Source organism: Platalea leucorodia, assembly GCF_965183815.1.
Source record: "Platalea leucorodia genome assembly, chromosome: 1".
In the NCBI taxonomy this organism is placed as follows: domain Eukaryota; kingdom Metazoa; phylum Chordata; class Aves; order Pelecaniformes; family Threskiornithidae; genus Platalea; species Platalea leucorodia.
The window spans coordinates 79,454,247-79,466,824 of record NC_138823.1 but is presented as its reverse complement, the minus strand read 5'-3'; the positions used below and the strand labels follow the sequence as shown (position 1 = coordinate 79,466,824).

The 12,578-nt window shown below is 41.7% G+C and overlaps 1 protein-coding gene across 1 annotated transcript; it reads left to right on the top strand.

Annotated features, from left to right (window-relative positions):
• Positions 1-1,389: 1,389 nt before the first annotated feature.
• CMBL (carboxymethylenebutenolidase homolog) lies at positions 1,390-6,443 on the top strand (the record flags this gene model as incomplete). Its single annotated transcript, XM_082313484.1, has 5 exons — positions 1,390-1,604; positions 2,391-2,498; positions 3,611-3,753; positions 5,222-5,313; positions 6,264-6,443. 5 exons carry the CDS (start codon positions 1,390-1,392, stop codon positions 6,441-6,443), a joined length of 738 nt encoding a protein of 245 aa, XP_082169610.1.
• Positions 6,444-12,578: the final 6,135 nt, after the last annotated feature.

Below are 12,578 nucleotides of genomic sequence, written 5' to 3'. Positions count from 1 at the left end.
GAAAATGAAATCTCCCAAGATCTGCAACCCTAGCCCTGCTAATGCTGCTTGGGATAGTCTCAATTTTAAAGTCTGCAAATCCAGAACATCTTGGTCCCTGGAAACCTGTGCAAATCTTCTGGCTGTAGGGTTGTTTGCGTGTTTGTTTTGCTAAAGCTGTCCCTTTAGTGCCACAACTATGTAAGTCACACTAGTTCAGGGACTGTTCAGTAACGTGCTGTTTCCCACTTCTCTCTGGGAGTATATTTGGCATAGTCAAGTTTGAACATCCTTGTTTCTGTACTAGCAAAATTTTCTTAGTACACACAGTTTATCTGTAGAGAGTTTAGGTAAAGCTTTATCTAAATTCTCTCCACATTCTTTAATAATTCGGAGATACTCTGTGCATACTCAAATACCTTATTCAAGTCATTTTGCAGCAATATGAAGTCAGTTCACTCAGCTGGTTAACCTAAGGTCAGTGGCATAAAATCATTAACTTGAGACCAAGGAGCTACATAAATTTTTTGACCTTTGTGAATTACTTGTTTATTTTCGTTTAAGCAATGGTTCGTAAAAAATTAACCATGCCCTACTGTTGCCTTGTTCATAAAACATTTGGCTCAACTTAAGGATTTTTTCCTTATGTTCAGTTTTCTTTTTTCTGTCTTGGGGTTTGAATGCATTCCTTATTTAATATTAGATAAATATATTTTATTTTTATACTCAGTTTTATACTCTGGCTTTCACTGGTATATTTTTATTGGCACCTTCCTTAAGTATCCTCCTTCAAGAGTCTGCAATATCTGATGCTAAAGCTGGTTTAGAAAAAGAATCCCTTGACACTGAAAAGGTCAGCTACGGAATATTTTAAGTCTCTGGAGGAAAATATCACATTTAATCTAAGTGTAATTAATTGTATCTTTCTACACAGTAGCTGTGTTCTCTTTTTTTTTTTTTTTTCCTTCAAAATGCTAAGTCCTGTATTAAGCCTTTACAGTCCATACTAAAGAAAGTTATGCATTCCTGACAAGGACATGCACATGATGAAGAGTGAAAGAACTGGCTCCATCACTGTTTAAATAATTTGTGATGGTTGCCTGGCTGGTTGATCTTAACTTTATTTTTACTGTGCTACTGTAGGGCACGGAAGCCCTAGTTAGGTACCAGGTCCCCGCTGAAGGGTTCGTAAGATAACTGACTCCAATAAGATTATTATTTATAAAAAACAACCCAATGGGCTTATTGACTAATGTTGCGTGTTAGATCTAACAGTAATCAGTATGTTCACGATACTACTGTAATGATTCAAAAATTCAATAATCTATGATACCGCTGTATTTTGATCTTTTTCAGTATGGTATGCTGGGATATTCACAACTGAATATTTTTTGTTCTTTAGTATCACACATGGCTAATGAATCCAGGCCCTGCCCATGTGATATTGGAGACAGGTTGGACTATGGAGGCCGTGGGCAGGAGGTACAAGTTGAGCACATCAAGGCGTACGTTTGCAAACCACCTGCTGGCACAGACAAAGCTGTGATTGTGATCCACGATATATTTGGATGGCAGCTCCCAAACACCAGATACATGGCTGATATGCTTGCGGCTAATGGATACATGTAAGAAATACTACTGTTTTCAAAGTGTCTTTTTAATGAGAAGGTTTGTTCAACCAACTATTTTTTTTTATATAAATGACACAAAGAGAAATAATTTCATAGGCTTCACTTAGATGTTTCTCTACAGAGTTTCCTGTTTGTTAAAACACTGTAAGAAGTCTAACATAGTTGAGTAGTCCTACCGTAACAAGATAGTAGGCAAGCACAGAAGAAGAGAGAGGAAACGGAGAAAAATCTTATTCTGCATCTTTCATCCTCTATGAGCCCGAAGCAGCCCGCTTCCTCCCTCCCGACCTAGCATCTGTGCAACTTTGCTGCTACGGTAAAAATTCCAGAGAAGCTGAAAGTCATTCCACGAAGGTAAAGTGTACCAGCTTGTGCCAAAGAAAGAAACAAGTTCTCAGATATGTGAAAAGCATATTTGGTATCCTCTTTCTTGTATTACTGGTTTAGCATTCCTTCTAGCCCAAAGGTATGATGTACCATGTAAATTGTAGCATTGGTTTTTTAAATTTGGTAGGAAACCACTAAGGATTTTCAATTGCAGTTAACAATTTGTCAAATTAATTAATGAATTTTAACAGGGCAAAATGTATCTGGAAGTTATGCTAAGTCTCCTTATTAGACATAAAAAGATAATGAGGGTTGCTTGTATAGTGCTTTGAGGTAGATTAAATTCTATGCATATTCAACAAAATTAATTTGTTGTATAGTACACACGGACTTCCCTTTAACCCTTTCTCAAGATTATTTCATGGGCATAAACTGTTTTCATTTTTCTTGCAGAGCCATCTGCCCAGATTTTTTTGTGGGACAAGAAGCTTGGAAACCTTCTAATGACTGGGCGTCTTTTGATGACTGGCTGAAAACCCGAAATGCCGGCAAAATAGACAAGTACAACCATTGTTCCTTGTCCGTCAAGTGGACATCCTGCTTTCATAGGAATTTTTGCCTCAGTAAAGATGCAGGATTAGACCCTAAATTATTAATGGGTCAAATACAGCTGGATGTCCGCAAACAGAAATTTCATGCAGCACATGGGTCAAGCTCACAGTTATGTGAGGGGTGCTTTTTGGAGAAAAGTAGAACTTTGAACAAGAATAAAAGCGCCCACTGTTCACCTGTGCAGAGAGTAGAAGTGAGATGAATGACTCAAAAGAAAAGAACCAGCAAAGGCTAGAAAACGCAGCTCTCTCCTGCCAGTACAGTTTGATTCAGTTCCTGCAGGCAGGCAGAACTTCCATGGATTTAAGATAGGGCGCAGACATAGTCACCAAATGCTATTTACCTAGGGGACGTTGGTCCTGCTCCCCATCAGATCCCAGCTAGTTCAAAGCATACTACTTTCCCATTCTTCTAGCTATATTTTTCCTATTTTTATCTGACACGTAGCTTGATTGCATAATGTTACTGCTGATTTTGAAGCGACAATTTCAAATTTGCTTCCACAATTTCATAAAATATTTGTCTCCCTGATGATAGTTTACCTATGGTCACATTTGTGATAATGGGATGCTCTTGACTGGCTGTGTGTCTCTTAAACTTTTATTTGTGTTAGCCTATAAGACAACTATTGCCATTTGTGAAATTAATTGGACTGCTGTGTATAAAATCAGCTTAGGTTCTAGTAACAGTGATCTAGGAAGACTGATTTTCTCCTTTGTCTTCTCCCTTGGAGTTTCTCTTGTATTTTAGAAATGAATAGTAAACTAGTGTTGTGGGTTGACACCAGCCAGCAGCCAAGCACCTATACTCTTGCTCACTCACTCCCCCCAAGAGGGACAGGAGAGAGAACAGGAGGAACAAAAGCAAGAAAACTCATGGGTTGAGATAAAGACAGTTTGATAAGTGAAGGAAAGAGAAAAACCAGGAGTGATGCAAAGACAGTCACTCACCACCTCCCACAGACAGACCGATGCCCAGCCAGTCTCTGAGCAGCAGCAGCCACCTTGGAGGCCAGGGGAATAGAGCCAGAGCCTTAATTCACTTTCATTTACATGTCTCAGAGAAGTCGATGTCATCCTGAAGTATCTAAGCGAACAATGTGGTGCAAAGAAGATCGGTGTCGTTGGGTTTTGCTGGGGTGGAGCAGCAGTACAACATCTGATGCTGAAAAATCCTCATTTAAAGACGGGGGTGTCCCTCTATGGTAAGTCTCAAATACCTATTACGTTCTGAGCAGGCATGACCGATGCAGGAACTTATTCTGTAGGAGTATTACTGTAACAAAATTCCGTGTGACATCTTAAGGAAGAAGGTGATTTTATTATACAAAATCTTTAAGCAATTTGATTTTGCACACTCACATTTTTGCACTTAATCATAACCAGCAAGATCTATGTATCCAAGCCGCACGGCCAGGATCACTCCTGTGCAACGTAGCATACAAGGGACACCAAATGCCAAGGCCTCACTATGGCTCAGGTTTCCCTTGGCTGGCAATGACAAAATGGTTTCTGGACACGTTTTTTGTATCTTTTAGGAGCCAGCAGTTACTATGAGGTGGATCTTCACCACAGTAACTTGCTTACCTCAGTCTGCATAAGTCTTAGGACAGGTTGTTGCCCACTCTCTGGTTTTCACTGTTTGGAAAACCTGTTTGATACACATGTCTGTACTCTGTTCCCCTGTTGGGCTAACAGGGAAAGACATGGCAGCAGTGATACGCTGCAACCTTTTTGCTGTCCTTCTGTTAGAGTGCAGGGTTTCTTGCCAGTGGGTCGTCTGGGCTGGGGGCTGCACAGGCTGCAGACCTTCAGGTCATGACATGAACACCTTGTTCCTCAATGTTACTCCTGGTAGTGGCCCCTTGTTACTAATATGAACCATTTTTTAACTCTCTGTTTTAACCCTTGCACTCTCACCTTTCCATTCTTAATGCATTTATGCTACCTTTAATATTTTTGTTATAAACCTGTCTACTTCTCTATAACCCAGAGCAATTTATATTCATTTGTGGTGAAAGGAAGTTGAAGTTCCAGAAAGTTTATGGGGACTATTTTGCTGCACTGATTTGCCGATCAGCTGTGTCAATTCAACAATGCTACTTGCTAATTTTTTACTTTTATGTTGTAATAATTTCAATAATGAAAAGAGTGGCCAGGGTGGTAGCTAGTTATTTGTACTGCTACTTAAATTCAAATATATTTGAACAGTCAAAATTACAATATAAATTTGTTATGAATTCATATCAGTATAAATATACGTACACTGATATCCTAACCAGGTATCTGGAATGATGGATATTTACAATTATCTTAAAACTGGCCATGCCAGGCTAGAGGTGAGCAGCTCTGAAGTGTCCATCTTTCACAGGACCCTGTCTCTGACAGTGGTCAGAAGCAGACGCCCAAAGAAAACCACAAGAATAGGGCAAATGTAACAATTCTTCCCTGGCTTTCTCAGGCAGAGCTGGTCTTTCTGTCTTTAATGACATCCCAAATCACAGGAAGTTCTCACAACAAAAGGGAGTTTTAAGCAGAGCGTGTTTAATTCCATTGCAAGCTGATCAGCTCTAACTGATCAGAATGTCTTTCATTTTGACTGTATAGCTTTGGTAGTGATTTAACCACTTTAAGTAGCATGACTCTTTGTATATGCCTCTCCTTCTTCCCTAGGAGTCATCAGGTTCTTCGAGGACAGATCCAGTTTGCTCCATCCAACCTTCTTCATTTTTGCTGAAAAGGATGACTACATCCCATTGGAGCAGGTGAATTTCCCATCAGAGATAATTATTTTTTCAATGCTTTTCATGCTTGTTTTGTAATTTGATAGTTAATTAAGAGAAAGTAGAAAACCAATTTGCACTTTTCTTCCTCTTTCACTCTTGCAGTAGTTCTACACAAATTCATGCTGTTTATCCCCAAATCAAAAAGTTTTTCAGTGACACTAAAAGATGTTTTCTGTTTCTGTTGCAAAATATGGATGATTTATATATGAGAGTGCCTAGGAGGAAAAGGGCAAGAATCTAAAGGAAGACTTCTGTCAAGTTTAAGATAGGAGACCCTCTTTAATCGTACTGATGGAGCATAAAATCAGCAGAAAGTCCCCACCTGTACTGGTGGAATCACTAGTTGCAGGAGAATTAAAAAATCCTGTGACTATCCTTTTCCTTCTCCCACTGTCCTGCAGAGCTTCTCCTTTCTGGTACTGTCAACAGCCTTCCTGGGGAGCACGGGTGGAGAATGACTGGAGAAAGATGATTATCTACCACGGGGATCAAAGAGGAAGACACGCTTTCATTGAGTGGTGTTGGCTTTCATTTTCCTGCCAAAAGTGTCAGTAGCTTTGAACTGCTGATTTTGTATCCATGCCTCTCCTCCCTCAATTTCAAATTAATTCAAAATCTTGCCACATTTTTTTTTTTTGTGTGAAGTCTATCAGCAGTAACTTGTACAGTCACTTATTACAGTAACCCATATACTTTTTTTGCAGTTTTATACAGTCACAGGCTGTTTTTTTACTGGAGAAAAAAGCCTAGTTAAATAAAGCACGTGTAGTAACAGCAATTTGGGTATAAAATTAGTAGAAGAGAAAATGATAGCAAGGACACACTGTGTCTGTCTCCCAGAAAAGTAAAAAAACAGGACAATTTGAGGACTGTAAATACATAACATGTTAACTCCGTACTCAGCCAACACGGAACATTCTGTGTTACAGGTCACCCTACTGGAGCAGAAGCTTAAACAAAACTGTAAAGTTGATTATGAAGTTAAAATTTACCCTGGACAGACGCATGGGTTTGTACATCGCAAAAGACAAGATATCAATCCTCAAGATAAACCTTATATTGAGGAAGGAAGAAAGGATATGATCAACTGGCTGAATAAATATCTTTAGCATAAATAAATGCCCATAAAATAAATCAATTGTTGTAGTAAATCAGAAAATAATACAGACTACATTGATTAAAATGTTCTTAAAACCATCAAAATATTTTGTAAAACTCTCTTGCAATAACACTACTTATTTGCACTTACTTTTTAAGCAGATGCTTAGAAATGCTTTTCAAATGCTGAAAGCTATAAATGTAAAAAAGATTTTAAAATTTGATCTTGTGCATCTTAAAATTATTAGAATCTTGTGGGATGTTTTCTAGACTCTGAAAATGTCACTTTTTATATTAATGTCAATATAATAAAAAAATCATTGAAACTCTGCCAATGCTTGATAAATGCTCTCCTGAAAGCTGCATTTAGAGTTGTTGAGCTGTGAGATTTTCAGCTTTGGGGTAAATATAGTTCTGGTTTGGAAGGCTGGGACGTTTTCTTGGAAACAGAATATCCTATTCAGAATTCATAAAAACAGAGCTAGAAAGAGGGAAGAGGAAGGACAATGGGAAGAAATGTATGCAGACTGAAAGGGGGCTGCAAAAAGTTGGGAACCACGACTGACGTGAGGAGACTTGAGGAACATGCAGGACCAGAGAAGAAGGACCTGAACAAGGGAAGAGGGTAGGACACAAAGAGACTGTGAAGTGCAGGAAAACTCAGAAGAGAAAGAAGGACAAAGTAGGAATAGGAGACTACCATCAGACATACACAGAGCATAGGAAGAAAATGCAAGTGAAGACTTCCAATCCCTCTTCTCCTTCCATTTCCAGACTGGTCTAGTAGGGGGAGAGCTCAGGAGGGCAGGATTTTCTTGTTGGCTGCCACCTTGTTATTTCCTTTAACATCTTATTATTTACTCCATGTCTATCAACTGACTTCTGGATAATCTGTTTTCATTTCTTTCAGGCATTACCAGTAGCCTAAAAGTGCTACCAGTACCTTCCTTTCTTCCACGGAAAGGCTGGCCTCTGTCTTTGCCCTCCTCCATTCCCCAGGGACGATGCACATCTGCCCGTGCAGTCAGAGACATCATGGCTCATGGCTCACAGGGGTGGTTAAACTCCCTGAGGTGAATTTCAAACCTGCCCACATCTAGTTATTCTGTTTTAATTTTTCTTCCCCCTCCGTACACCTCCTGTTTCTGCTATAAAATTAATTTCATTCAGAATACCTTAAAATTAACTTTTGTGAAGATTGAACTAAGTGGCTCTGGACACTTCTGTCTTTACCGGACTTTCTGGTATTAGTTCACCTTCCTGCTAATAGCCAGCATTTTCCTTTTGCCGTCCTCTCATTTTTGATGCATTTACAAATACTTTTATTACTAGTTCTGTGTCGCTTGATAGCAGTAAGCTATGCTGCTGCCCTAGCCTGTCTGTGGGGTGTGTTGTTCCTTTACTCTTGTTCTCAGATGCATGCCTGTGCTTCCCCCCATTGTAAGCCTCCTTTTTGATTCTGAAACACTTGCAGGCATCTGGATGCAGCTGCAATGGCCTCTTGCTATGCTGTCTGCCCTTTCTCCGCATCAGGATCATCTGGCATTTAATAACGTCTCTTTCACTAAGCACTGGTGTCCTCCACTTCTTTCTCCCTCACATTATCTTCATCAGAAGCCCCAGCACCACCCGAGTTTCTGATGCTGCTCCTTCCTTTTTTTCAGGAAAGCACATTGCCATCATTTCACAATCAATCAGCTCGAAGTAAATCCTCTGTCATCTCTCATGGCCTGGGGCAGTTGCCTTACTGCCCCCCGCCCCAATTCAGAGTTGAATCTAAACCAACCTGGATGACAAGATTACCTCCTCACCCTCACAAATCCTTACTGTATCATCAGTTTTCTCTCTACTATGATTTAGTTAGGTATCAAGATTGGTAAGGCACAGCCCATCCCTAGTGACTAGGGCAACATCACTATATTTCTGCTCCTTTGGTCCCTCTCAGTGTAATTCACGGTAATCATGTGGTGAGGTCTTGCCTGCATCTGTGATGCTGAGGAAATAAATGCGGCTAAAATACTGTACTGAACACAGCCCAATTTCTCCTCAGTGACATACTTGTGAGCCCAGGGAGCCCCTTCAGATTTCACATAATATTATCCTTCAAGGTGCAGCCCCTCAGTTATTTCCATTGCCCCACAATATTTTTCTTTTCACAGTCACCTCTGCCAGCCGTGCCTGGCTGCTCCCTCACGCAGTCACCTTCCCTCTGGCTCCCCGCAGCCGGCGGCTCCCTCCAGGCCAGCCCTAAATGCTCTGTGACGGAGCTGCGGCCGCATGCGTGTCTTTGAACTCCATAGTGCCTCTGCTTCAGAGTCTCCCACCAGCTGGGTCCCACCTCAGGCCCCACATCCTCAGCAGTTCTTCAGCCATCCCTCCATCTCGAACCCCTTCTTCATGTCACTCCTTCCCCTTCCTCCTGCAATGCACTGTGTATCTCCCGTAAGAAAATAGGTCTCCCTGCACCACACTGAGTTGATATTAAAGAAACTCTCCTGTCTTTCAGAAAGATTTCATGCAGACCTCTGAGGTAAAAGTGCAAAACCTTCCCTTGCTCCTTGGCTTATGTCCTTGGTCAGTGATTAGTGCTGTTCTCTGGTTTGGGCGCTGCACATAGCGTTCCTGTCCACTTGCTGTTTGATTTCAGGAGAGATGAGCCTGTTCTTAGGGGGTCTAGCCAGCACAGGGAAAGCCTCCTGAGGTCTGCAGGGTGCTGTTGCCGTGAGCCATGCTGGTAAAAACAGTCCCTCCACATGGGAGGTGAGAAGTTTCATGATGCCCTCCCTGATCCTGCCCTTGGGCTGGATCTGTGTGCTTTCCCGGTGACCTACAGACAGAGGTAAGGGCTGGACAGTGACTTCTGTGCTTCCTGCCAGTCCTGACATGGTTCTGGACTCAGCATATAGAGGAGAAACAGTTTCACGTGGGAGAATTGCAGGCACCTCCATTCACTGGTGCAGGCATGTCTGATGCATCTGCCTGTGCAGCTCTGGGGTAACGGGAGGATAACAACACACAAACCTTCCCGAAGAAAGCAGCGGGGGTATGTGCTTCCGACAGTCTGTAAAGTGTGAATTCAGTTCCCAGCTATGGATTCATGCCCAGTTTATCAGGGTTGCTGTGAGAACAGACAGAGATGATGAAATTGAACTCCCTACAACTATTGTCTCACATGGATTTTAAATAAAAGAGCCTTGGTTTCTCGGAAGGTAATAGCTTGGCTGGCAAACCATTCCAGCTTGGTTTTTTATGTGAATGAACAGATGTCTCAGGGAATTGGGCTCAGCTTTGCCAAATTTCTCCTGAGACAGGGGGAGACTGTGAAACTGAGGAGTATTTTGTCAAAATTCATTGTCCTTGGAGAATTCACAGTGGCTTGCTGTAGGACAGGTATTGCATTTCATTATGTATTTGTTTTTGTAGAAATACGGCATCTAAGATTGAAAATTCAGAATTTTGCCAGTGTTAACATTTACTTTACTAAAAATACACACACACATTCTCAAAACTCGCATTTGAGAATATCCTTTGTGTCTAGAGAGCACTGACATACAGGCATACAGGTTAGACGTTACAAATTCAGGTTTGTAATGTTTGGTTCTGTTGAATTTAGCAGCCTTGATATAAGGTAAATTAGCTGCAGAAAAACCACCGGGGTAGACATAGTAGACACGTGTAAGGCCTGATCAGGGGACCTCATGCAGGTGCTTTTGTTCCCCTGGGCGCTGTGCTGGCTTGTCAGTGCCTTCCTAGTAACTTTAGAGCCCTTTGATCAATTCCAAACAAATTTGACAAAACAGCGAAGTCCTCAGTGCTGTTTAGTTCTTCTACATTTCTAGAAAATCTGGACGGCACAGAGGAGACAGACTCACTGCACTGAGCAAATTCGTGTGGTGTGGATTCACCGGTTCTTTCTATTATGTAGGCTGCTGGCTGGCCGGTCAGCACACGGAAAGCCTGAACCGCTTGTGTAGGGGTTGTCAGAGGATACAGGAGGGAAGTGGACCAAGGATATGTCGGGGGCAACCGAGATGCAGGGGAGCAGGAGGGCAGAGGGAATGGGCTGAGGGTAACCCTGGGGATATGGGGAACTGAGACCCTGCTGGGGGCAATCCCATGGTATGTGGACGAAATGGAAGGGAGAACCTAGAGGAATCCTAATGTCATCTTTTGTAGACTGAGTGGGGTTTTGGTCACTGGGAAAGTGTTACACTGAGGAAGGCTCGTGGCCTGCAAGCGAGGAATCCTTGATGCCTGAGTGAAGAAAGTTCTACAGACTAAAGTGAAAGGGGTCTCCAGGAGGAAAACCTCAGAGACTGGAGATAGATAGGACAACACAATATGGTGGACATCAGAGTCCTGAAGAACAAGAGCATGTATCCTGTCCTCTGCTGATAATCTCCTCTTCACAATTAGATTGAGGTTCTTTATATCAAAGAAAATACTAAAACATCGCTTTAATACAAACCACTGGATCATTTGCCTTCTTGGAAGTTGAATTCCAGGTCCTGATTTCTGCTCTCTGGCACAAGTATTTTGGAAGCATCTGATATCTTTAATCGGTTTGATATTACACAGACTTAACTTTCAGTTCTTCTTCATTTGCTTACTTTTTTTTTTTGCACATTGAGTGGGAGCTCTTCTATGGGTTTTCAATTTAATCTTTATGGCAACAAATTCTAATCAATTTGATAACTCTTTGACTCTGCTCCATTTTCTGCATTCCTCTCCCTCAAGTTAAAATTTACCAGGGTTTTTTAATGTGGTGTCTAAAATGGGTAGTCAGTATTTCATCTTAATAATTTTTCACAGCTTTTTTGACTCCTAGACTCCAAACAAGAATGAGCGTTCAGTGTGCAGGCCGTAGTCAGCAAGGACAAAGAAAAGCACTCCCCCACCACACACCACACACAGACACACGTACATAGCAGTGCCAATATTCTTATAAAATAATGTGCACTCAGTCAGTATAAAAAATGTCTAATATCTTCTGGACTGCAGGCAGGATGGCATCTATGCTTTATGCTAGATTATAAAAGACCGTGCATTTGCTTTAAAAATGTGTCCCTCTGCACTGTGCCAGCTGTACTAGTGTGAGGAGCAGTTCTTCTTCCTCAGCTGCACTGACATTAGTCAGCTGCAACATCTGGCTCCGAGGAGCTCTGCTGCTAGGTCTTGGAGGGTTTTTTTGACTTTGCCTTCTGCAGAGGAGGCCCTAGGGAGGGAGCTGAATGATTGCTGTGCTGGATTAGTGAGGCTTCAGGGCTAGAGGACTGACCAGAAGTTGAACTTGATGGAAATTGAGGAACTGGTGGAAAACATGGTAGAGGTGACTACACCCATAGATTCAGCTCCAGCCCACCTGCAGGCCTTGTAATTCATTTTGGCCACATCCACAGGCATACTAATCTTGTTACTTAGGACTGTAGTTGCCTACCTAGCACAGGTTTTAATCAAACTGGGCTTTGTTCCTTTAGCTAATAACATTTCAGTGATGTGTTTCACTGTAGACAGTGAGTGGTAGCTTAGCCTCTAGAAAGGTGTAGTGAGGGGACCATTTTTCAGGGAAGCAGGTTTGTCACAGGGACACAAAACAATCTAGCTTCATTTCATTTAAGAAAGGTAGACCCACAAAGCGTACTTTGTAGAGAGCTCCCATGGGAAGAGTGATGGGAGTTTGGTGCCCGCATCCTCTTTATGCCTTCAGAAACCTTCCTCAGCACATTTTACTTATTTGCCCGTTTCTTGTCTTTGACACTGAAGTATATCAAAATCCAGCAAATAACAGAATGCTTAGTTTCAGCAAGTGGGGAGTGGAATGGGCTAATAAAGCTCCAAAACAAAGTTCCCCTTTCAGACTGTGGAGCAGATGGTGGCACCTGTGGCAATACGTTTCCTTCCCTTCCCGCCACTGCTATATTAAGAGTTGGTGAGGAAATTTTGCATCTGGGCTGGTAGTCTGCCATGAACTTCAGCAAAGCTATGATAATGATGTTATTTGTTAAGGGGATTGGAAATTATTCCAATTGCACTCTTAAACTGTTCTTCAGGTTTTCTTCCAGGTGCTGAGCTTACAGATTGTTGAAGATTTCTTTAAGGTTCTTTCTTTTTTTCCAGAATCCTTAGAAAATTAAGAAAGTTGCCAA